Genomic DNA, 26,941 nt, shown 5'->3' on the forward strand with positions numbered 1-26,941 from the left:
GAAACTGTACTTTAAAACGGAATTATCAAACTGATTTCAAGATATTTATACATAAGCCCATTTACTGTAATTTGCTAGAAATTTCGGTTGAATTCTGTAATCTGCTGATGTCGCTACTGGTTTCTACAGATTCGAAAAATGCACTCTCTTAGCTCTAATTTCAAGTGATAATTTCAAGGTTTGTGTAACCCATTTCAGAGACTTGAGGGTGATATTTATAGGCCAAATTCTGACTGTTGGACTCTCTATTAATGGCAATAATCTGTCATGATGTGCCATTAACAATCTTTATTCCATTTTAAATGCTTCAGTTACAAGTTCTAATCTGAATCAGTAGCTTATCTGCTGAAATCTCGCAACTGAACTTCTTCTGCTGCTGGATTCTGTCTGCTGGAATTTTGTTTGCTGGAAAATAACATCTTCTGAAATATTGGCTGCTGCTGGAATTGTTAGCTTCTGCTGGAATTTTTCATTGCTACTGAATATTGCTAGCTACTGCAAAAAAATGCTAGCTGCCGGAAATTCGGGTTCTCACATCCCTCCCTCCTTATGAGAAGTTTCGTCCTCGAAACTTGGCTATACATGATTCTCAAAGAAATAAGGGTATTGTGCTCGCATCTTTTCTTCCGACTCCCAAGTAGCTTCTCTTTCGGTGTGATTGGACCATTGCACTTTGACATATGGAATAGTTCGTCGCCTCAGTACTTGATCTTTGTTATCCACAATTCGAATCGGAATTTCTTCATACTTCAGTTCTTCATTTAGATTTTCCTCCACCAGAAATGGTCCAGCTTCCAGAATATGACTTGGATCGGAAATATATCTTCTAAGCTGTGAAACGTGGAAAACATTGTGGATTCTTGACATTTCGGGTGGAAGTGCTAATCTATAAGCAAGTGTTCCCACTTTCTCAAGAATCTCAAATGGTCTGACGTACCTGGGATTCAGTTTCGCAGCCTTATTGAATCGGATTACACCCTTCATGGGTGACACTTTCACATATGCATTCTCTCCAACTTCAAATTCCACGGGTCGTCTTTTCTGGTCGGCCCAGCTTTTCTGTCGATCTTGTGCAACTTTTAATCTTTCTCTGATCAAAGCAACTTTATCCACTGTTTCTTGGATCAGTTCTGGTCCAACAATGGCTTTTTCCCCTACTTCATCCCAATATAGTGACGATCGACATTTTCGCCCATACAAAGTTTCGTACGGTGCCATTTCAATGCTGCTGTGGTAACTATTATTGTACGCGACCTCGATTAAGGGCAAATGTTCGCTCCAATTACCACTGAAGTCTAGAGCACAAGCTCTCAGCATATCCTCAAGAGTTTGAATTGTCCTCTCTGTTTGGCCGTCGGTCTGAGGGTGATAAGCTGTAATAAGCGTAACTTTAGTCCCCATAGCTTGTTGAAAGCTCTTCCAAAAGCAGGACGTAAATCTAGGATCTCTGTCGGAAAGTATGCTAGCTGGAACTCCGTGCAATCGTAAGATCTCATTCATGTACAATGTGGCTAGCTTGTCCAAATTATAGTTCATGCGGACAGGTAAGAAATGCGCAGATTTTGTGAGTCTATCTACGATCACCCAGATGCCGTCATGACTTTGTCTCGATTTGGGTAAACCGACTACAAAATCCATGGAAATATGTTCCCATTTCCATTCTGGGATTTCTAGTGGTTGAAGAAGTCCACCAGGTCTCTGGTGTTCTGCCTTGACTTGCTGGCATACGTGACACTTAGAAACAAACATTGCCATGTCTTTCTTCATTCCATTCTACCAGAAATTTTTCTTCAAATCTCTGTACATCTTGGTACTGCCAGGATGAACTGAAAATTTTGACTTATGTGCTTCAGACATTACTTCTTGTCGAATGTTATCGATGTCTAGTACACACAATCGTCCTTTCATCCACAAGATTCCTTTGTTATTCGTCTCGAAATCTGGTGATTTCCCTTCTTTGGATTGCTCTTTCAATTTCACCAAAACGGAATCTCTATTTTGACTTATCTTGATTGTCTCTTGAAGACATGGTTGTGCTGAAAGTGATGCTAGGATCACCTTACTCGTATCCTTTCTACTTAAAGTATCTGCTACCTTGTTGGCTTTGCCTGGGTGGTAGCTTATCGTCAAGTCGTAATCCTTCATGAGTTCAATCCACCGTCTTTGTCTCATATTTAGTTCTTTTTGAGTGAACAAATATTTGAAACTTTGGTGATCAGTAAAAACCTCGCACTTGGCTCCATAAAGATAATGTCTCCAAATTTTTAGCGCGAACACCCCTGCAGCTAGTTCGAGGTCATGTGTTGGGCAATTCTGTTCATACGGCTTCAACTGCCTTGACGCGTATGCAATCACCCTTCCCTCTTGCATGAGTACACATCCTAAGCCTCCTTTAGATGCATCACTGTAGATGGTGAAGTCTTTGCCGTCAGTTGGCAATACCAAAACCGGGGTGGAGGTAAGCTTCTTCTTCAAAGTCTCGAAGCTTTGCTCACATTCTTCATTCCATTGAAATTTAGAGTTCTTCTGTGTGAGCTTGGTGAGGGGTATGGCTATGAAGAGAATCCTTCAACAAACTTTCGATAATAGCCTGCTAATCCCAAGAAGTTTCGAATTTCTGTCACATTCTTTGGTCTAGGCCAATCTGAGATTGCTTCAACTTTCTTAGGGTCAACAGATACTCCTGCTGCTGATATTATGTGTCCCAAGAATGTGACGCTCTCTAACCAGAATTCACATTTTTTGAACTTGGCGAACAGCTCATTTTCTTTAAGCGTCTGGAGGGTGAGGCGAAGATGTTCCTCATGATCCTCCTTACTTTGTGAATACACAAGGATGTCGTCTATGAATACAACCACAAACCTATCAAGGTAAGGTTTGAAGCCTCTATTCATGAGGTCCATGAATGTTGCGGGGGCATTGGTCAGTCCAAACGGCATTACCGTAAACTCGTAATGGCCGTATCTCGTCCTGAAGGCTGTTTTAGGAATATCTTCTGCTTTGACCTTCAGTTGGTGATAGCCTGACCTTAAGTCGAGCTTGGAAAAGACTATAGCTCCTTTGAGTTGGTCAAACAGATCATCTATTCTTGGACGTGGGTACTTATTATTGATTGTGATCTTATTCAGTTCTCTGTAATCGATACACAATCTCATGCTTCTGTCCTTCTTCTTTACGAACAGGACAGGAGCTCCCCACGGGGATGCGCTTGGTCGGATTTTCTTCTTATCCAACAATTCTTGAATTTGCTCTTTGAGTTCTTTTAATTCCGTTGGGGCCATTGTATATGGTGCTTTTGAGATCGGTGCAGCCCCATGAATCAAGTTGATCTCAAACTTCACTTCACGATCGGGGATTGTGCCCGGGAGTTCTTCAGGAAAGACATCCGGAAACTCTTGTACTACCGGAATCTCTTCTACTGCAAGTGCAGTTTCTTGTTTTACCTCGCTTAACATGGCTAGGTAAACTTCTTCTCCACTTTTCATGGCTTTCCAAGTTTGAGAAGCAGGAAGAAAAGTCTTTCGTTCTTTGGTCTTGCCATGAAATAAAATTTGCTCTTGGTGTGGAACTTGGATGGTTACCGTCTTTCCATGACAGTCTACTAAAGCATGATTATAGGCTAACCAATCTATTCCAAGAATTACATCGAATTCCACCATGCACTACAAGAAATTCTGCATACAACAACGCACATACGACAACGGTTTTTGCAAAAAACCGTTGTCGTATGTTTTTTAACAACGGTTTTATAAAAAACCGTTGTCTTTTGAGGGTCAAAGACAACGGTTTTTGGGATCAATTACAACGGTTCTATAAAACCGTTGCCTTTGAGCGTTTTTTTAGGATCAATGACAACGGTTCTAACCGTTGTCTATTAGCGTGTTTTTTTGGATAATCGACAACGTTTTTAAGAAATCGTTGTCGATTAGCGTGGTTTTTGGACAAACAACAATGGTTTTGAAAAACGTTGCAATATTTAGCGACGGTGTTTTAAAAACTGTCGCTAATTTAAAACTTAGTTCGGTTTAAAAATAACCGTCGCTAATTTTAGCGACGGTTTTAACAAAACCCGTCGCATGTTTAAAATTAGCGACGATTTTATAAAACTCGTCGCTAACATTAGCGACAGTGTTCTGAAACCGTCGCTAATGTTAGCGACGGTATAAATATAAACCGTTGCAAATTTAAATCATGCGACGGTTTCAACATCACCGTCACCAATAGCGACGGTTCAAACAACAACCGTCGCAAATTGTCTATAAATATCACATTTTCGGTCCATTTTCCTCAACAACACTTCACAATACTTAAAATTTTTCTCTTTTACACCATTTTATCATTTCACACAACACTTAAAATTTTTCTCTCTTACACCATTTTATCACTTCAAACAATACTTAAAATTTTTTTTCTCTTACACAATTTCACACAACACCTAAAATTTTTCTAACCACTTCATAACACTTCAAAATTTTTTTTTCTCTTATACAATTTCACACAACACGTAAAATTTTTCTCTCTTACACGATTTTACTACTTCACAACACTTAAAATTTTTTTGTTTTATACGATTTTAGTTTCGATTATAAGTTTTTTTTAGATTTATTAAATTATTAAAAGTATTTTTTTTATTTTTCGAAACAAATTAGCGACGGACATTGTGATTAATAACCGTCGCTAATATTAGCGACGGTCTTGATTGATAACTGTCGCTAATTTTAATTAGCGACGGTTAAGTAAACCGTCGCTCATTTGAACTAGCGACGGTTTAATGAACTGTCGCTTATTTTGAATTAGCGACGGTTTTAAAAATCGTCGCAAATATGACCTATCACAACGGATAAAAACCGTTGTCGTTGAACTGACTTTTAATAACCCCCTCAGTTACAACAGTTTTAAGAAGGCAACGACAACGGATTTTATCCGTTGTCGTTTGCCGTTTTTGGTGTAGTGATGTTTAGGTGAATCAGGTTTGCCTTGAAACTCTGATTATCTATGAGAACACCAATATCCCGATATAGAGTGCGAGTTTCTAAAATTCGATTTGCAGGAGTTGATACACTATATGGTTCTTCTAAGTTATCAGGCTTAGCTCCTAACTTCTTGGCAAATCTCTTAGACATGAATGAATGCGTAGCACCACAATCAAATAACACATAAGCAGGTATATTATTGATTAAAATGGTACCAGCTACGACATCATTGGAGTTGTCAGCCTCTTCTTGAGTGATATCATAGACTCGAGCATTTGGCTTGTTCTCTTTAGGCTTGTTTAGTGTTGTTCCACCTGCTGGACCATTCCTTGGATCTAGAAGAGGGCATTGAGCAATGCGATGGTCCATCTTTCCACAACGGAAACAAGCTCCAGAATTCCTACGACATTCACCAGTGTGAGTGAATCCACAAGTTTGGCACTTGACTCCCTCTTTGCTGGATTGAGAAGGAGTGGTTCCTTTAGATGGAGAACTGATGAATTGGTTACTTGAAAACCTAGGCTTCTTGAATTGTTGGCCCGGTTGGTACTGGCTTGACTGAGGACGTTTGAGTTTGTTCTCACCTTCACGACTCTTAATGTCATTCTCAGCCCTGATGACGGCTCCCATCAATTCATCAAAACTATTGGGCTCGATAACCGCCAGGGCAGATTGAATACGGCTGTTCAATCCCTTCTTAAAGCGATGTATCTTCAAGGCCTCGTCTCCCATGATGCTTGGGGAGTAAGTTCCCAATGAATGGAACTTGGATGAATACTCCACCACTGTCATGTTTGGTTCTTGAACCAAGCTTTCAAATTCTGACAGCTTCTGCACTCGAATTGCTGTCGGAAATTACTGTCTCAGAAATGCCTCTCGGAACCTTTGCCAGGTGATAGGTCCCGTCCCTAACATAGCTGGTGAGACTCCTTCCCACCATTTGGCTGCTCTATCCACAAGAAAAGGTGTAATCACATCTACCCTGATCTCTTGTGGAACCTCAAGGAGTTGAAGATGATTCTCCACCTCCTTCATCCAATTCTGTCCGACCTCAGGATCGGAGCTTCCATCGAATTTTGGGACTCTTGCTCTTCGGAGAGCCTCATAGTGCTACTTCGTCCCATTCTGCGCTGGAGGTGGCTGCGGCGGCTGATTAACATTAGGGTTGACAAACCCTTGTAACGTGGTTGCCAAAATCGTGGCTATAGCTATCAAATCCACTTGGCTGAGGCCAACTGCTGGTGGTGGTTGTTGTTGTGCATCTTCGTCATCGCGGTTGTTGTTGCGGTTTTTGCGATTTTCATAACGAGGGTTGCGATTATTTCTTACTGGTCTTCCGTCCATTTCCTACACATATGAAAGTTCTAAGGTTTTGGCAGAATATGGACTAAACAAAGGAAGCACAATGATTGAGTAATTGCTCAAAATTTAAATATGAAACCAATGGATAGAAATAACTTTTATTGATTTCCCAAGAAAGTGCAATTGCAATAGAACCTCGAAAATGAAAACAGAAATGCAAATGGAACAAGTGTTATTACAAAAAAAAAAAAAAAAAAAAAAAANCTCACTATACTGGTTATGCTGGTGTACAAGTTGGTGATTTTGATCCTTGAGCACTTGGATCTTCTCAATCAAGTTATCACGTAACTCGATGAACTTTGCAACGGTCTCTTGAGAGGTTTCAAACTCTTCTTGAGCTTTTCTATTCCTCTCTTCCGCCTCATGCAGATGATGAGCATAACGTTGAACATCATGTCTTAAGTGTTCTTCTCTATGCTGTAATTCATCCTTGTCCAGCTCTAAGCAATAGTTATGCCACTTGAGCTTCTCTATTTTCTTCTCTAAGCTCTTAATGTAGCTACTCCTGTCAGCCATATCCTACATCCAAAACATGAGAGTAAAGGTTCAGAAGTGATATCAAGAATATAGGTCGAGTTATAGACAAATACTGGAATGAACAGATTCAGTACTGCCTATACAATTAAAAGAAGAAATAGCTCAAAATTTTTCGGTCTCAGAATGGCGTGAAAAATTTACTAAAAATCCTTCACATGAAGAACATGAATGGTACCAAATTTGGTGGAAAATTACTAAACCGTTTGGAAATGAAAATTCCTCAAAGTTTCGAAAAATTTGAAAATTTTACGGAAAGGACGATATCACCATCTAAACGAAAGAATTTGGGGTTCGTCGATGGTGTAATCGTTCTAGGTTAGATTTTTCTCGTCGAGAGCTTTCCAACGCATACTTTTAATAGTAAAAATTCCTCTTGGATCCAAAGTTATGGCCGTTTGAAGTTTGCGCGAAAAACACCTCAACTTCCATGCCACTTTGCGAGGTCAACTGCATGCGCTTGCTGGAATTTACTATCTACTGCATTTCTGATGCTACTGCAATCATTCTGCTGCTTTCCAACACTGTTAGAACCAGTCTGCTGCATTTCAGGTCTATTGACCCAGTCTTCTGCATACAGATCTACTGATTTCCATCTACTGGTTCTGGTTTCGGCTACTGGTTTTGGGTCTAATGATTTTTTTTTACTCATTTCAGACATGCTGCTGAAACACTCAGAGCTCTACTGTATTCTGATTTGTTTTCCTTACTGATTTTCCTAACTGTACATAGTTAGTCTATCTTTTCAGTAGTCTATTACAGTAGCTTATTTTCAGTAATCTATTACAGTAGTTTATCATAACTTATTTTCAGAAGTCTATCAGAACTTATTATTTCTAGTTCCTCCTCCCCAGATTATGAAACCTGGTTCTGCTTTGATACCACTTCAATGTCACGCCCCAGAACGGGGGTTGGTTGACACCGACGTTGCTCTCAAATTTACATTCGAAACAACAAGCCTCAGAAGTACAGAATTTTCAGAAACCAGTCTTTTATTCACAATACTGAATATTCATTGTCTGATACAACTCAAATAATAATGTTTTACAGCGGAAATGTAAAACCAAATATAATATCGTCTTAACAAATGCAGCGGACTACACATAAATTAGAACTGATAACAACGGTCTCCTTCACTAGCCCCAGAATTGAATCTGCTCTTCTTCTTCTAGCTTTTCTTCCTCGTTCTTAGCTGAGATGGGTTTGGTGGGTGAGTGATATGGTTGTCACTCAGTAAGCAGGGGCGGGAATAACTCCCAATTTTCAAACACCATTTTTACAGAAACAGAAATACAATAATATACAGAAAACTCTTGTTTCCAGAACAGGAATCAGAATTCAGAAATCACAGTATTCAGACAGAAATCAGAATTAGTAAGCACTGAGCACGTTAGTGGATTTCATGGCTAAACTGATATCAGTCCCCTATATGTTCTCTCCTCTAAGGGGTGAGGTCAGAATCAGAATCAGAATCCAGAAATGTTCAAAATATATATTCCTACCATTAGTTCACTAGAGAGTTTCAGTGCTTCAAAATCATATATCATATATCAGAAATCAAACATTCAGAAACTGTACATTAAAACCGGAATTATCAAACTGATTTCAAGATATTTATACATAATCCCACTTACTGTAATTTGCTAGAAATTTCGGTTGAATTCTGTAATCTGCTGATGTCGCTACTGGTTTCTACAGCTTCGAAAAATGCACTCTCTTAGCTCTAATTTCAAGGTTTGTGTAACCCATTTCAGAGACTTGAGGGTGATATTTATAGGCCAAATTCTGACTGTTGGACTCCCTATTAATGGCCATAATCTGTCATGATGTGCCATTAACAATATTTATTCCATTTTAAATGCTTCAGTTACAAGTTTTAATCTGAATCAGTAGCTTATCTGCTGAAATCTCGCTACTGAACTTCTTCTGCTGCTGGATTCTGTCAGCTGGATTCTATCTGCTGGAATTTTGTTTGCTGGAAAATAACATCTTCTGAAATATTGGCTGCTGCTGGAATTGTTAGCTTCTGCTGGAATTTTCAATTGCTACTGAATATTTCTAGCTACTGCAAAAAAATGCTAGCTGCGGGAAATTCGGGTTCTCACATTAGTAAACTATAACCAGAACTTACAAAAATAGAGTGCCAAGAAAATTATTTTCCTTATAATATTGTTAACTCAAATGTATTACTATTGTATGTACAATCACCGACATTCTAGTTCCTATATACGCTTGTAAAGTGTACAAATAATTTCAATAAATCAGGCACTAGTGAGCAGTGTTCTAAAAAACGATATTAATTGTTAAACGTGACGAAAACATTAGGATTAAATAAAAAAAGGGAAGAAAAAATGTCATTCGACGCGCTTAATAGGGAAATATGTAAAGACCCGAAAAATTTGATCAACATGCAAGGAAATTTATATAAATATGCAGGGACATGTTTCGAAAATTCTAAAAAATTAAGGAGAAAATTTGAATTCATTTTTCTAAGTTTAAGAGAAATTATTAATGCAAATAAATTGCTGGACATGAGACTCAAAGATGCAACCATGATTAAGATGTACAAATGGAAAATTTGCATATTGCAACACCATGTTTCAGCCTCAATATAGTAGTTATCCAAGTCATTTAAGCACCATTATTTCTTAATTGAATAAACAAAATTAAGAATTGTTTATTTCTCATAAAAATGTGTATAATGACCATTAAATGAGGCCCTTTCAACTCATATTTGGTGACCTATAAATAGAGGCAATGTGTTAAGAAAACACCACAACAAATCACTCTAAAACCTTCAGATTTTCGAGCATCACTAGCTGCAAGGGGGAACAAAATTCTTCAAAGTTTTCCAAGCCAAAATTTTGTCCTAGTGCTGTCAGATTATTGAGGCAAGGTCTTGTCCAATTCAAGTAGCATAGTCTTTCTATTTAAGCGATCAACTAATTAAAGAAAAATTCAGCAAGTTCTTCGTGTTTTTGGAGCATCTTTCAGTAAGTGGGCTTATATATTTTTTGATAAAAGTTTTGCACACTTGTTTTCAATAAGCATTTCTGTTTTAACTTGTATTATTTGTTTTAAAACCGAGCATCATATATTTTTATACGATCCTTGAAAATATGTACTGAAGTTTATGAATAAATTGTAGGAATATATATTATGAATATACCCGATTCTTGATTCCTGTCTCATCCCTTAGATGATTAAAATATAGTGGACTGAAATCAGTTAGTGATGAAATTCGTAATTTGTTCAGTGCATAAATTTGATACATTTTTATTTCTGAATATTTGAAATTTCAATTGAAAAATGATTTTTAAGGCTGAAGGATTCTCTCGCTTACTGAGTGACGACCATATCACTGACTCACTCACCCCCTCTCAGATAAGAACGAGGAACAATTAGAGGACAATGAATTGATCCGGTTTTGGGGATGGTGAAGAAAAATAAGATAGCTGTCGTTGTTTAATTTCGTTTACGTTATATTATGTTTTAGATTCTGCTCTTTTAAAACATTTTGTTATGATTTGATATGTTGTTTTGAAGTTGTAAAGACAATATTTCGTTTTATGAAATAAATAGACTGGTTTGGAAATTCTATACTTCTGAGACTTGTTGTATACGATTATATGATTGTTAAACAACGTCAGTATTGTACACCTCAGACTTGGACAAAATATATCATTTATATATTGCATAGACAATCACCAATGTTAACATACAAAATTATCCTATGCTTGTCTTTACGTACAAATAATTTCAATAAATCGGGCACTTGTCGCCATATAATAATTCGATCGGGCCATCTTGTGGGTTTTGTAAAGCAACTCCAAGTACCTAATGTAACATTATTTTGTTGGAAATTTAAAGACGTGCTAACTACTAATGACATAAATTAATAAAAGATTGTTTATTATATCTTTTTTAATACTCAAAACCTGCATTTTTCAATAACTAGAGATCCACGCTAAGCGTAAATATCTAGTGAGAGCCCAGGATCAGCGACATTCTCCTATTCCTTCGAATAAAAAAAATTCAACTTCTTAGGCGAATTTTTTCGAAAATATCCATGTTTTCTCACCACTCGATATAAATTAAATCCATTTTCGCTCGACGTTTTATTCCATTTATACTCATCCACGAGCTTATGGCGTGGTCCCAATATCATGGAAAGGTGACCGGGAATCACTACAAATTTTGTGAAGGTTCCTAAAAAGTCGAAGTATATATAAATATAAAAGAAAAGAGGGTTTTGTGTACTTGTGGACTCTGGATTTTGTGCTTTGTGTCTGTTTTTTCTTGCTGACCATTTGCTACCACACCCCCATTTTCACCTCCAATTAGCGTCGGCTTCCTCCTTCTCCATTGCTATAAATTGGAGTTTTAAAGCCAAACATAAAATGTAAACTAAGCTTGCTTTCATTTTAGCACAGATATTCTTGCTATGGATGTGTCCATATTTTCAGCTGCATTTTGTGTAACTCTCTCGTTGATTCTCGCACACTGTGCTTCTGATGCGGTACCTCGGCGAATATCTGATCATCTTCAGCAAGGTAATCAACTTCATTTCGTACAATATAATACTTCAGTGTATGTATATGTGTGTGTGTGTGTATATATAGTATATGTATCTATATATGTATTTTATTTGATACAAATGAAGTTTGTCTATGCAGTTGATCATCACTTCAAGTTTCGGAATTCAGTACCAAGAAAACTCAAACTGGATGAACAACCAATGACTGTATGATTTTGTCAGAACACAATTGATTTTACCTAACATTAAATCAATCAAGCATAAATGAGACCGGGCTTTAGCTCAATGGTCTCACCCACCAGCTTAAGCTGGCTCCCTCCCCGAGTTCGATCTCCCTCCCCAGCGTGAGTTGTAATAATAAAAAAAATCAATCAAGCATAAATGCATGCATGCATGCATAAGTCGTTATAAATTATATATATTGATGCATATATTCTCATTTTTTCCTGATGTATATTGCTGTTCATTTAATTCTAACAGTCGATGAAGAGTTTGGTTGACGAAGAATTTGTGCCACACAAAAACTACTTGATAAAAGCCTCATCAGGTAATTATACATACATAATTATTAATTACGCATGCGTCAGTTTTTTTTCCCCTCTTCTATTTAGATTTTTAACAGATAGTAAATGATACACCATAAATTTAATTAATTTTGTTGTTGGATATGTTGTGATTTTCAAGATGGTACACAGGGGTTCATTTGTTTAGGCAATTAACGAAATATTCATGAATATTTAAAATATTTGAGTTGGTACGTTTGTTCGACTATTTACGAGGCACAAGGAAAAAGTTGAAATAAATTTTTTTTTTGAGTTCGGAGAAAGGATTGTTATAATCGGATTTTGAACTTGAAATCTAATTCTATATCTGGGACTTTAATATAAAATGAGCTACAAACTATCGATAAAGATTTTTAGAGGAGATCGTGTGGCGTAAAACCAAAACTTGAAAATTTGAAAAGGTAACTCATTTTTCTGCTACTAATACACAAGATAAAAAAAAATCTCATGATTTCTCATGAACAACTGGATTCAAAACAAAAAATACAGATGAGCATTATATTATTTGTTTTTAATTAAAATGTTCGTCTGATGTAAGATGGAATGAACACGTCATAAGAGTGCAACTACAGATAGCAACAAAAATCCCATGATTTGATGGAGGTGACATATTTAGACATTGTCACCATAAATTTATATTCTCAATTACTTTATGATAAATATTTTGTCTGATACATAATATATATATATATATATATATATAGTAATGTAACGTGCTTACTTTATGATAATCTATTAATAATCATATTTTGTCATGCACTTTAGTACGTTATTTTATATATTGTGTGGCAGGTCAACAAATAAACGAAGGACATGAAAAGCAGAAAATGCATGAAAGAAAAGGTACGTGGAGAGAACCTGAATATTATACGATGGATTATCATTGGGTGAGAAGGCGACGCCCCATACATAACCAGCAAATCCCATTTGTCCCATGAAACAAGGGTTTTCTTGTTTTGTTAGAATATTACTAATTTAAGGTAACAATTGTATGATTATTTAAGGAGCGATATTTGGAATTTGTCTGCCTTTTTTAAGCTTAAGTACTACATTACAATATAATTGATGTGGCCGACAAAACCCTAACTTAATGTAAATGAGGCAAGTTTTCATGGACAATTGAACTTTATTTGTTGTTTTTCTTGCTAAAATTATGGTTTCTATACGACCTTATTACTTGTGAGACAATATTAATTAATATTATTTTCATAATGGAAATTGGAGGTTGGGAGCAAAATAAATTTAAATTTTTTTTTATAGGGGACAAACAAATATTAGGAGGGAATGTGAAAAAAATAGATTAACTTTAGACCCCTTATCAATGAGATTAAAAAACTGAGGGGGTCTCTTTGCGATGTAGGTCAATAGTTCTCTTAATCAAAAAAATTTGAAGAAATTATATATAGTTAAACATATATATTTGCTCAAATTCTAATTAAAAATCAGATACAACTAAGGATGTAATGAATATATAATGTAAATATTGTTTTATAACTTTAATTATTTTGATATGATTAATTATTATCATAAATCAAAGTTAATTAAGCTAGGTCCAATGCTAACTGTATATTCATTTATTCGGAGTTCGATCAAGAAGAATTTTAAAAGAGTAGGTCTTTCATAAGACGTTGTCACGGATCTTTATTCGTGAGAAGGATCAATCGTGTTCATATTTTAAATAAAAATTAATATATTTGACATAAAAAATAATATTTTTTCGTGTGTGTGATCCATATAGAGTATCCGTTTCACAAAATTAACCCGTGAGACCGTCTCACCGGAGTTTTTGTGTTCTAAAAATGGGCCCTTTATAAACAATAAAATGTGGGAATTTATTTTATTATATTTATAACGTAAACTAAAATAATAAATATTAACTAACATATAATATTCAAAATGTGCATAAATTAATCATATGAAATAACAAAAATATTCTATCTAATTATTTAAATATTATAAGTCCAGCTGTTGTTATACTAACACAAACTATTATCAAAATTGGTGCATAAAAGAAACTAACATAGGATAATAAGTCATAATTTTTTTATGCTCAAACAATTTTTCATGAAATATTTATCAAATAATTAATAGATGTAATTGTTAACTCAAGCAAAATTATAAGAAAACTCCGTCCCTCGTTGCTCGATCGAGCGAAATAAATTCTTACGAATATTTTTATCTAATTTTAATGAGTGAAATGTTTTACACTTACGAATTTTGGTGGTCTTAAAATGTTTGAGTCAATTTATATGTTTTAATAAAAGTAATTGTCGAATATCTCATAATTAGCTCGTAAACGAATTAATCTATGTTATATCGAAATGGACCATTTTCATATGAATATTTAGCATTTTTATGATGACAAAAACTTGTGTGAGACGGTCTCGGGTCGTATTTTTTGAGACGGATCTCTTATTTGAGACTTGAGTCATCCATTAAAAAATATTACTTTTTATGCTAAGAGTATTACTTATTATTGTGAATATCGATAGAGTTGACCCATCTCACAATAAAGATTCGTGAAACCGTCTCACAAGATAATGAGATATGTTTCCATCCAAAACTAACAGAATACGTAACCGTGCCTCAACTAAGAAGACCCTTCTGCCGTTGAATTTCCTAATAAGCAACGAATTAACGCTGCATTTTTCTCCTCCTACTGCAAAAACAAGAACTTTGGCTTTGCACCGAAGCCTCACCTCCCGCCGGAGGTGAAGAAGGTGCCTTTCGAGTCCATCGTCCACGGGGTCACGTTTCAAAGATCCATTTCATTGGATATCTCACACAATTGATCCAGATTTCATCACCTACCTCCACCGAGAAAACTCATACGCCTAGGCATTCATGCGAGACACCGAAGAATTGCAGAGGAGTCTTTATTCTGAGATGGTTTCCGGACTTCCCTCCAAGATTTCCATCCCTCCTGAACGTTGGGGACCATGCACTACAAGAAAATTCATTTTTAACAACGTAACAAAGACAACGGTTTTTATTAAAACCGTTGTCTTTTTACTTTTAACAACGATTTTAACAAAAACCGTTGTCGTAGCCGAAAAAAATCCGCTCAAAGACAACAGTTTCTTTAAAACCGTTGTCTTTGATATATCTACGACAACGATTTTTAAAAACCGTTGTCTATGAGCGTTTTTTTTTTGCTACGACAATGGTTTTTAAAAACCGTTGTCTATGAGCGTTTTTTTTGGGCTACGACAACGGTTTTTAAACTATTGTCTATTAGCGTTTTTCTTCAAGCTACGACAACGGTTTGTAAAAAATCGTTGTCTTTCAACTGGTTTTTCTATAAATTTGTTGTCAATATTACATTTTGCGACTGTTTAAGTTAAATCTGTCGCTAAAATTAGCGACGGTTGTACTATACCGTCACTAATTTAAATCTTGCGACGGTTAAAGTAGAACCGTCGCAAAATTTAGCGACGGTTGTAAGTAAAACCGTCGCCGATGTTAATATAGGGACGGTTTTAAAATAACTGTCGCTAAATTTAGCGACGGTGTTTTTTAACCGTCGCTAAATATAGCGACAATTTTGGTAATACCGTCGCTGATCTAAAATCAGCGACAGTTTATAACTAACCGTCGCTATATTTAGCGACAGTTTTTAATATCCGTCGCTAAATATTGCGACAGTGTATGTAAAAGCGTCGCTAATTTTAAATCGGCGACAGTTAGAAAATTAACCGTCGCGAATTGCGACGGTTAAAGTCAAAACTGTCGCAAACTGTCTATAAATATCCCCACTCTCTGTCCATTTTCTACCATTCCACTTCACAACACTTGAAATTTTTCTCCCTTACACAATTTTAGTTTCGATTTCCTCTTTAAAATTTAATAAATTTTTAAAATAAAAAAGATAGTATTTTCGACGATAAATAAAAAATATAGTTTGCATATTAGATTGTGAGTTTTTTTTTATTTATTAAAATATTAAAAGTGAATTTTTTTTATTTTACAGAATAAATTAGCGACGGAAAGCATACAAAACCGTCGCTAAAATTAGCGACGAAGTTTATAAAACACTGTCGCTAAATGTAGCGACGGTTTATTAAACCGTCGCTATTTAGCGACAGTTTAATTTACAACCGTCGCGAAAATTCGCGACGGTTAAGGATGATGTCCGTCGCGAATTAATTTGCGAACCTTTAACAACGGTTTTATATATCTACGACAACGGTTTTTCACCGTCGTCTTTAGACGTCTACGACAACGGTTTTTCACCGTTGTCTTTGAGCACACCTTTAACCACAGGGCTTCTAACAACGGTTTTAAAAGGCCTAGGACATCGGGGAAAAACCGTTGTCGTAGGCCTTTTTTCTTGTAGTGATGGTCTGTTTTTTCAATGCATTGTCATGCTGGAAATCGCAAAATGTTTGTGTTCGTGTTTGTGTGGTGGAGTATGTGTGTTTTATCTGCTGTATAGTTGAGTTTTACTTTCACTCCCATTTGAGAGTGATTTTATGCTTCTTGAGATTCTTTAAATTAGTTTTCTGTTTTGTTTTCTAGAATAGGATGTACTACCGGTGCATTCCCGAGGGGAACTGTAGGATTTTAGCTGGTGAAAAGAAAGGTTTGTTGAATAATTTAATCAGTTCTTCTGAAGGAGGATTTGGGAGGGAGCAAGTTTTGCTTGATTGGAATGAGATCGCAGAAAGCATGGCAAGTTCCTTTTGCTAGTAATTCTCCGCTCATTTTCTTTTATCCTAAACATTTCATTTTTCTGAGGAATAACAGTACCCATATGGGGTGGAATTATTAGCTCTTTTTGCTAAATTGTTAATTTGAGAATGCATTCTACATTAAAATTGTTCGTGGAATGAGTATGAAGTAGGAATCTTATGTGCTTGGCCATATTTCTTTAAATTAAATACAATATATTTTACTTAGTTTATCTAAAACTAGTCATTTTCAATTTACCCTATGACATTGTCTGGTTAATTTAGACAGTGTCTTATACTTATATTTGTTTATAGGCTATAGCAGTTCATGTCTTCTGATACAATCTCTAAATGTACGAGTTAAAAGTAAAATCTTTCCCATCCGTAGTGCTTAAATGGTTTGAGACCTGCAAATGACTAAACGAGGAAGGAAATGTATTATGCTTGATGCATCAGGTGTAATCTGTTGTCTTTAATATATATTATGTACTCATCCTATGTAGAACACGAGTTTTGGTTAAAATGTGTGCAAATATATTCAGTTATGCATGCACATGCGTTAATGTTTTTATTATCTATTTTATAGGTTGTGTCCATGTGGGTACTTGCAGAGTATCTCGATGTCACAGTTTTCTTGCTTACACACTTGATACAACAAGGGAAGAACAATTTCAACTTCAAATTAAAGATCTCAGAACTAATGCTATCCTCCCACATTTCAGTGTTGAGGGTGTTATGAGTTTGGCTTGGGGCCAGGATGGCTGTACATTGTTCTATACACTACATGACCAGAACCAAAGACCTTACAGGTAAATTGTACAAGTTTTATGTGAAGCTCATTTGTGTATCCCGTATTTTACTTTTCCTGACATATAATTTTCAGGGTTATGTGCACCAAACTGGGATCGGACTTTGTGGATGAGAACATAATATATACAGAAAATGATTCCCGGTTGTGTGAATATTACAAACGCCAAAAATGGCAAGTTTATAACATGAATTCTAATTCAAGGACTTCATCTGAGGAAGGAACTTATCGATATCAAATCACTATTATCACTGGTGGTTTAATTTGTATGTTAATTTCTGGTTTTCGGGATTATCACTGGTTGTTTAATTGGTGTAGTGAGACGGCAATGTTTTAATTTATATAAATACCTTTTCTTTTCTTAATATGTTGGAGGAAATAAACTGTTTTTGGCTGGAAAGCTATTTACCCGATCCACAACACTGAGTTCTTGATAAGGGTTCCTCATATGAACCAATAAACATTATATATTGAAGCCAAAACCCTTCTTTAATCTATGAAATACGTATTGGCAAAGCTCGAAAAAAAATACTTATTGGCTGAACGACACTTAGTTGTATGTCCCTTGAACGCCCTGGTTTTAAAGTTCTTGTTTAAAAAGTTCTACTTACCTGGCTTTGCTCTTCACTGATATGCCAGATGCCTGATCTTATTGTTGACTATGACATGGTGAGCAAAACTTTTGTCAGTGTTCAGCAGGAAGATGAGACAAATGTTTTGATGAATGTAGCGCCCTCGTACAAGAAAGAAAAAGGTGCTAAAAATAATGGATTTCACAGATGGAAAGGTTTCTCTCAGAAATACACTTGTGAAGAGAAAGAGGTTGTTTCTCATGATGGTGTCAAAGTCCCGTTAACCATCCTGTTTTCACGCACTGCATTTCGGAAAGGGCGGTCTCCTGGACATGGTTATGGAACATATGGTGAGGGTCTGGATAAAAGCTGGTGTCCAGACCGTTTAAGCTTACTTGATCACGGTTGGATGTTTGCATTCGCGGATGTGGTATTTATCTATTCATCCGGCTTGAATTATTGTTAAGTAGTTCGTTCCACTGAGTTTGAAGATTATCAAATGCAGTTGGTAGAATACCGAACATTAATTTTTTCGCATTTGGCATTTTCCTTGGCGCAGGGGTGTTGCTGGTGCAGATCCTTCTTGGCATCAATCTGGCCGTGTATTGAACAAGTTGAACTCCATCTATGATTTTGTCGCATGTGGCAAATATATGATCGACGAGGGTTTAGTCCATAGAAATCAGCTTGGTGCAATGGGTATCAGTGCTGGATGTCTTCTTGTGGGAGCAGCTGTAAATATGCATCCCGAATTGTTTCGTGCTGCCATTTCGAAGGTAAGCAGAGATGCAAATTTTTTACCTTTGAATGTAATTTGAATTTACTGTTCCATTATCTTGGATCTCAAAATTTTAAATGCTTTTGCATTTTCCATGGTAGGTTCTCTTTCTCGATGTACGTAACACTCTACTGGATTCCAATTGTAAGGCCCGAGATTATATCATTTTAATCCGAGGTTATTTAATTTATGAATTTTTGGAATGATGAATTAGATTCCAAAGTTTATGTAATTAATTAGGATTGAAATTGAATTAAAAGATTGAGCGGGGGCCGATTTACAAATAGTGAAAAGTTGATGGACTAAAGTGCAATTATGGAAAGTTGAGTGCGACACTTGTCACATCATGCATATAAAACGTTAAAATTCTTCATTTCTTTCAAATCTTCAGCAAAAAACCGAGAGTTCCCGAGAAAGAATTCCTCAAGCTTCATTTGATACTAGAAATTTAATTTTGCAAGTACCGGTGATCCAATTTTGAATCCGAGCACAGTGATGTGATCCTCTTTTCAACAGCTACAACTGGACGTAAGTTTTATTCAGTTCTGTTATCATTTGAAATTATGATATTGGAGAAATTATTATTTGATCATTCTTATGTGTTCTGGGAATACTAAACATTGCATAATCGAAGTCAGATCGAAGAACAAGTTGATTATGCAATTGTTATGATTTTCTGATTATATCGATTGAAATCGGACAGATTTGGATTATTGATTGATTACAGATTGTATCGGATATGGGTTATGATTGGTAATTGATATTTGTTGATATGGTATTTACGGGGATATTGAGATTGTGCCGTTATGCCGATGATTTGAATTAAATTCAGATTAATCAGATTCAGTATTGAATTGAGAATGGAAGGTTGATATTATTATTATTTTCGATATGTCCTTTCAGATTTACAGAGACAATCTTGAGTTCAGAACTTCCGTTTCTACAGACCGAGACTACAAACGAAAGGTATAAGTCAATGTGGTATTGGGAGATCGACTTGGGTAGGACATACTTGAGTTTCCCTAAATCACATACTGATTGTTATTAGATGCCTCGATTTGAATTGATATGCTTGTTTCTATTGATTTATAGGAAGAATGTTATAGGCGAGTATTAGACGAGTAATCTTGTGACAGAAGTGCCGGATAGTGATGGAATCGTCATTGGCACATTGCACTCTGTTACAGGATAGTGTATTAGCGAAAGTGCTAAGGTCTGTGACGGATAGGTCAAGACACTGGATGTTTGGTTATATCGATGTTGATTAGAATTGGAGTTTCTTCTATCACGGATATTCGATATGGAATGCCATCATCTGGAAACCGGGATCCCTAGACTAGGATTGAGTCTAGTCTGAGACGTGGAGTCACGGGTTTATTTACAGTTTTATATGGATTCATGTTTCAGATTTGACATTTAATTCTGATATTTACTGCATGCTTTTATATTGATTATATTATCGCATGTCCGTTGATTTATACTGGGATTATATTCTCACCGGAGTTATCCGGCTGTTGTCTTGTTTGTATGTGTACATGACAACAGGTGGGACATGATCAGGGTCCAGGAAATGAGGAGAGATCATGATTAGAGTGGAGAATTCGGACTTTGATGTATATAGGGTTTTGACACTTGACATTAGTAGTTGAACCTTAGTTTGAGATGTTTGTATGTTGTATCAGATTTATACTCTCATACTGATATTTATAGGAGTTTGATTCCATTACGTTCCGCAATTAAAAAAAATAAAAAAATTTATGACCCTAATTACTAGATTAGTAAATTGATTCTAATGATGATTAAGAATTGATTAGCGTCCGAGTCCCTCACACCAATCTACCTTTTACTACTTTGGATTAGTAAGATTTCGGAAATCCTCAAACGAAGTCTTGCTTTGACTATATTCTTAAGTACTCTCCCTACAATAATATTCCTCAAGGTGTTTGCTGTCCTTCAATGCTCGTCTTTGTCCTCATTCAACAATTCCCGGCAATCAAACTTTTTTAGATTATCATTTCAACAAATATATAGCTACGTGTCCGCTTGTTTGTTTGTTCAGATAGCCCTTCTCTTAATCTATATATCTATATCTATATCTATATATCTATATACCTATAAAAGTGTGGATCACTCATTTGTTTTCCAATTGTGAAAAGACACAAATGTCTTCTTTATTAATATGAATCCAAAAAATCATATAAGGATATATATGTCATATTGTAACAAATGCTAATAAATTATCATTACAACATACATTGATTGTAGTAATTTATATCATTTCAATAATAAAATGTAACTCCTACATTAATTTTATAAAATAATTGATCTATATACTACATTTAAATGTTTTATTATTTTAATTTTCTATCTACATTTTTTAATGATTTTATTATAATTTTGTAATTATATTTTTTGTGTAATTTTTAATTTAGTAATAAATAATTTATAGTATTACAAGAAGATATATAAAAAAATGTAACTAATATGTTCAATAGTAGAATAACATAATAAATATAAAATAATATGATAATGTGAAGTTTAATACTAACATATTTTATGGGTTTTTAAACAAAGAATTAAAAGTAAATAGACACTTCAAGAATAGAATGTAACTCCTATATTAATTTTATCAAATAACTCATCTTTATACTACCTTTAAATGTTTTATCCTTTTAATTTTCTCTCTACATTTTTTTCCAATGATTTTATTGTAATTTTATAATTATATTTTTAGTGCAATTTCTAATTAAGTAATAAATTATAATATATACGAAAATTTATAACTTTATGTGCAATAGTAGAATAACTAACATATTTTATGATTTTTTTAACAAAAAATTGAAAGTAAAGAGTTTAATTTTGATTTTAAAAAATAGTACGATTTCAAAAAAATATGAAAAAAATTATCTACATATAACAACTATATTCCATATACCTATAAAAGTGTGGATAAAGGGCATTGTTTTTCAATTGTGTAATGACAAAATTAACGTTCTATACACACTTCAAAAATAGAATGTAAATTTTTTATTAATTTTATCAAATAACTCATNAAGAAATTAATAATCATAGATATAGTTTATAAAAGATCAATTTTGATATGAATGGGGGACATTTTCGTGACGGTGGCCATATTGCTCATTGTTTGGAGACAGCTTTCGAGTACACTTTTCTACTGAAAGTTATGGGAGTCTTGAATCAAATATCAGGACACGAGAAAAGAGCTGCAGAATTTACTATTCATCGTTATGGAACTAAATCCAGGTTGTTGTCAATCCTTTATCTGAATCTGCATGCAAATGAATATTAAGAATTTCCAATATCCTCTACAGAGGCTACACATTTTTTTGAAGTTTCATTCTTCATGCCTATGTTTGCTGCAAGTGTTACTGGGATTTTTACCTTTCATTCACGGTATATGCTGGGGGATGTGAATTCGTTGCAACATATATTGGACAACAATTTGCTTCATGTCTTTCGGTTTCCTAGAATTTGTAATTTTTTGTGATCGGGGATGGATCCAACAATCAAATGAAAAAAATTTGATTTTTTATTTATATTTTTTTAATACTAGTTTTGACTCCTGAAACTGCTTGTCTCGGGCTATTTCAGGGAACCACCCATCATGATAATCACTCTGAAAGACTAAGCGATGTGGATCTTTCTATTGGTATGACTCCAGATAATTGCAATAGCATTCTTGTTTCAATGTTAATGACAACTGATGATGCAGGCTTATTCTTACAGCGGCTGAAGCAAGATTTTGACTCCATGTTGAGGCTGCATAATGAGAACTAGATTTGGCGAGTGAATGTAGTTTGGTGATATGGTGAACTTGTACCGTTGAAGGATCATTGATAGTTGCTATCTTAGCTTCGTTAAATGCAAAGTTCATGCCAACGCACATTCGAGGTCCAAAACCAAAAGGCAGGAATGCCACGGAATTGCCATTTGTTGGTTTCGCCAATCCTTCGGAAAATCTCTCTGGTTTAAACAAGTGGGCATCCTGTCCCCATGTTTCAGGATTTCGATGCAATGCTTGAGGAGGAATCAACATATTGACGTTTGCTGGTAACTGATATTTCCCCAGTTTAGTTTTTCTCTCTATTCTTCTTGTAATAGTAGCCACAGGACTGTATAGCCTCAAAGTTTCATAGATGATCATGGTTACCTACATTTCAAGAAAGCAATCATGTTTTTTATGCATAGCGAATAACAATGGAATCCGTTATTTAGTAAATTCAGATTTGTGATTTAAAATTTTCAGTTGATATCAAGTTCATACATAAAAGAGATCTGATTTCAAATTTTGATTGGATTTTTGAAGTGCCTTGATCTCAAATATGAATTAAATTCGTATTCAAGCTCAATTTGACTAGGTTCAGCTAGATTATAGCCCTACATAAGATCTAAAAATTTGAATCTCTACTAAACATTACTTACAGTCTTCAATCTTGCGATGCCTTCTGAGTTGGGATTTTCTTGGCCAAACATTTCAATCACTTCTTTTCTTGCTTTTTCTTGCCAATCCGTGTGAATCCCAAGCAGGAGAATGCTCCAACATAGTAAGCTGTAAGTAGTTTCTTGTCCAGCAAAATAGAAGATCTTGCATTCATGGATGATTTCATCGACGGATACTCGATTTTTCAGATCCATGTCATGGTGAACTTTCAGGAGAGATCCCAAAAAATCATTTCCAAAATCATTAACTTTCCCTTCACTAGCTTCTGCTTTTCGTTTCTTTACAATTTCCATGATAGAATCACGGAGCTGTTTCTCGATTCGGTCAGCTTCAATGTCATCTTCAGTCTGATTAAGCTTTCTGCAGAAATAATCTCCAAGCATTGAGAAATCTTGAACAGAGGGTCTCATATTGTAAACATCCATTTATAAATTAATAATAACCACATACATAGAGCCGTAAAATCTTATCTTATACGCGTTTCTGGAGATCAAGGCATACAACTTTGTGAGCGTTTCGAATATCATTATCCCTTCCAAGTAACTGCTTCCGAAAGCCGTCCTGGAGATGACTTCCGAGGTAAGAAGCCTGAATTGCTCGCACACTTCAATCTCTTTTCCTTCATAATTTCTCCACCTATCCACCATTGTTCTGGCACTTGAGATCATCTCCGGAACCATATCCTAAACCGCGGCGATCCCAGAATCCATTTTTATGATTTCGAGCACCACAAATATTACGAGTCTCGTGATTTTTATCACGGTACAGTAGCATATGAAAAAATTATTTCTTGAACAGTAATTGGATCAACCAATTTAACGAGAGATATTTACCTTTAAGCACTCTCCATGAAAAGCGTGATTAGCCAATCTCCTAAGCTTTGACCATTTTTCACCTTCTGCCGCCACAATCCCATCTCCCACTAGTTTCTTCATGTACACTATACTTTTAGATTTCGAATACTTGCCTTCTTTGTTACTAAGTATTTCTTTGATCATTTGTGGTTCCGTAACCACGACAAAAGGTTTAGCTCCGATCCAGTAAAGGAAAACTTCACCTGATTCAATAAAATTATGGAATATCGAAGTACGCACTGAACCCAGATGAATTATTGGGAGATACTCGAAACGAATTGCAGTATGCATTCTTACCATAAATCTTGGCCCAGGAATACAAGTGAGGCTGCAACCTTGGAAATATGTCGTGCGACAAATCCATGGTTGTGCTACTTGCTTGCTTTTTCATTTGTATGATTTCTTTCGTGTTTCCATGGAAGAACTTGTACGAGGGACCTTTGATTCCCTGGGATTGAAGTTCACGTTGAATACGAATTGGAATCCACCACAACTTGTATAGGATAACTAAAGGGATTGCTAGTAAAAGGGTGGATAGAAGGATAGACAAAAGGGTAGCCATGACTTCATTCTGGGACAATTGTTTGAAAGAATGGAAGTCACTTGCTGCTGTTCTTGAAGAAGGGAAATATACATACATTATGACCTTGACTTTTCCTATTTTTTGTTTATAATATAATAATTCATCATGATAAGGCTATTAATGATGACATTTAAAGTTTCATCATATTCAAAATGCAGGGTGCGGTAAATGAATCGAGTTTTTCGATCTGACTCGATAAATAATTGATTTGCATTTAAACTTATCGAACCCTGCAGTAAATGAATCGAGGTTCTCGAGTTTTTCGATCTGACTCGATAAATAATTGATTTGCATTTAAACTTATCGAACTTGAGCCGAACTCGAGCCAAAATTATTTTATTCGATAGTTCTCGAACAGCTCGCGAATCTTAATATTTTATTATTATAAAATAATTATATATTAAATATATATAAATTCCGAGCATTTCGGACTTTTAGAACTTTTGAATCTTCATTGTAAAACCTTAGGCTATGTTTGGTAGCCATGATAAGAGAATGATTATTTAATAATCATTTCCTTATCTCGCGTTTGGTTCGTTTTTTATTAGTCTTCAAGCCCTTGATTATGATTAAAAGCTCACACTATTCATGTTATTTATATGATTAAATATCCCTCCTCAAAAGGTGTGATAATGTATAATTTTTGAATAGTAATCATGATAAGATTGTATATTCACCATAATATCCTTGAATTGTTTTCTTCAATATAATATGAAAATTAAAATTAGTGAAAATTTAATAATTAATATAATATTTAAATTTTTATTATTTTTTTTATAAATTAATTTCATATATTTTTATTATTTTCAATCATTTTAAAGAAAATAAATTGTAATGCAAATCTATCTTAAATTAAATTTTTATAAATTTGTAATCTTATTAATTAATTCTTTTATGAAAATAAATATTTATTAAATTCTAATTTATTTTGTTTAATGATTTAAATTAATTTTAATAAATGTAAATTATAATTATAAATATTTAATTATTTTTCAAATTATTTGAAAAATATTTATAATTATTTAAAAAAAACAATAATATCGTAATTATTATTAAACTTTATTTAACATTAATATTCAAAATATTATTGCTATTTTAATTATTAAAGTAAATGTATATTCACAAATTTATTTCTAATAAATATATTTAAATTAATTTTAATAAATGTAAATTATAATTATAAATATTTAATTATCTATCTAATTATTTTAAGAATATATGTTTAATTAGCACTTGGGGTATTTTGGTCATTACAATAAAATTTACAAAATCAATCCATCATTTTTAAATTATACCAAACATCATGTTATTTATCTCACCATATTATTAATTCATATGTTTCATTTTTTAATCACTCTAATTACTAATCATTTACTTATCACATCACACATCACAAGTATCAAACGGACTCTTACTATCTGGGTATTAGTTGGAATAGTTCGAGCTTTATATTTTTACTAATATTCTTACTCGATTGGGTTCATTTCCATATAATGTATTAGGTGTCGATAGTTAGTCAAAAGTTTGATTATAGAATTTTCAACATTTGTGGGAATCTGACAGCGACGGGAAAACGAGTGTTGAATATAATTTGAAAATTATGTGTGTATATTTGTTTGTGTTGTTGGGATCCATAAATAATGTATATCAAGAAAATTTTTATAAATTGACATTTGACGCACGTAAGTCATATATTTTTAATTGAGTTAATTATTTTTCTAATTTTGAATGATTATTAAAACAAAAAATAATATTTCCAATAATTTTATATATTGAAAAATAGATAGTGATAGAAAAAATATATTTAACTACTTTTCAATTTTGTGGAAATTAGATACATATTCTTTTATGTCCAAAGATACAGATAAGGATAAAAAAAAATTATAATAATTTAAAAAATCTTGGAACCTGAAGGAGATTTGGTATCCATATTTGATGATTTTGACGATAAAAATATCTTATAATATCAAACATATCAACATCTTTAAATTACTTAAAATAAACACTTTAACAATTTATTTCTAGAGCTTACAAACTATTTTTAATAAGCTTAGCCAAATAAATTCTTAATATTGAGATAGAAATCGAAATTTGAAAGAAAAATAAAAATGAAAATCACTCATTAACAATTTGTCTATATTACCCTTTGGATCGAAATTTCTATTCATAGTCAACTATCCGTATTCCGTGATGGCTATAATGAATCCGAGGACCCCTCCAATATGATGGGCAGCATCACCTATGC

At 34.4% G+C, this 26,941-nt stretch overlaps 2 protein-coding genes, 1 long non-coding RNA gene and 1 pseudogene across 3 annotated transcripts; 2 read left to right on the forward strand and 2 right to left on the reverse strand.

Moving 5' to 3' along the window:
• Positions 1–4,919: 4,919 nt before the first annotated feature.
• LOC140990175 (uncharacterized) lies at positions 4,920–5,765 on the reverse strand. Its single transcript, XM_073459752.1, has one exon. It carries the CDS (start codon positions 5,763–5,765, stop codon positions 4,920–4,922), a length of 846 nt encoding a protein of 281 aa, XP_073315853.1.
• Positions 5,766–16,313: 10,548 nt separating this feature from the next.
• LOC140990176 (uncharacterized) lies at positions 16,314–19,003 on the forward strand. Its single transcript, XM_073459753.1, has 5 exons — positions 16,314–16,657; positions 17,226–17,448; positions 18,144–18,449; positions 18,579–18,795; positions 18,899–19,003. The coding sequence occupies exons 3-5, from the start codon at positions 18,445–18,447 to the stop codon at positions 19,001–19,003; spliced, it is 327 nt and encodes a 108-aa protein (XP_073315854.1). The 5' UTR covers positions 16,314–16,657; positions 17,226–17,448; positions 18,144–18,444.
• Positions 19,004–21,902: 2,899 nt separating this feature from the next.
• Positions 21,903–22,698, forward strand: LOC140989873 (uncharacterized). The gene is made up of 2 exons (XR_012177589.1): positions 21,903–22,061; positions 22,410–22,698. It is a non-coding gene; the product is annotated as an uncharacterized lncRNA (long non-coding RNA).
• LOC140989872 (cytochrome P450 CYP749A22-like) lies at positions 22,330–24,750 on the reverse strand (annotated as a pseudogene).
• Between the last annotated feature and the right edge of the window lie 2,191 nt (positions 24,751–26,941).

Source organism: Primulina huaijiensis, chromosome 12, assembly GCF_012295235.1.
Source record: "Primulina huaijiensis isolate GDHJ02 chromosome 12, ASM1229523v2, whole genome shotgun sequence".
Classification (NCBI taxonomy): domain Eukaryota; kingdom Viridiplantae; phylum Streptophyta; class Magnoliopsida; order Lamiales; family Gesneriaceae; genus Primulina; species Primulina huaijiensis.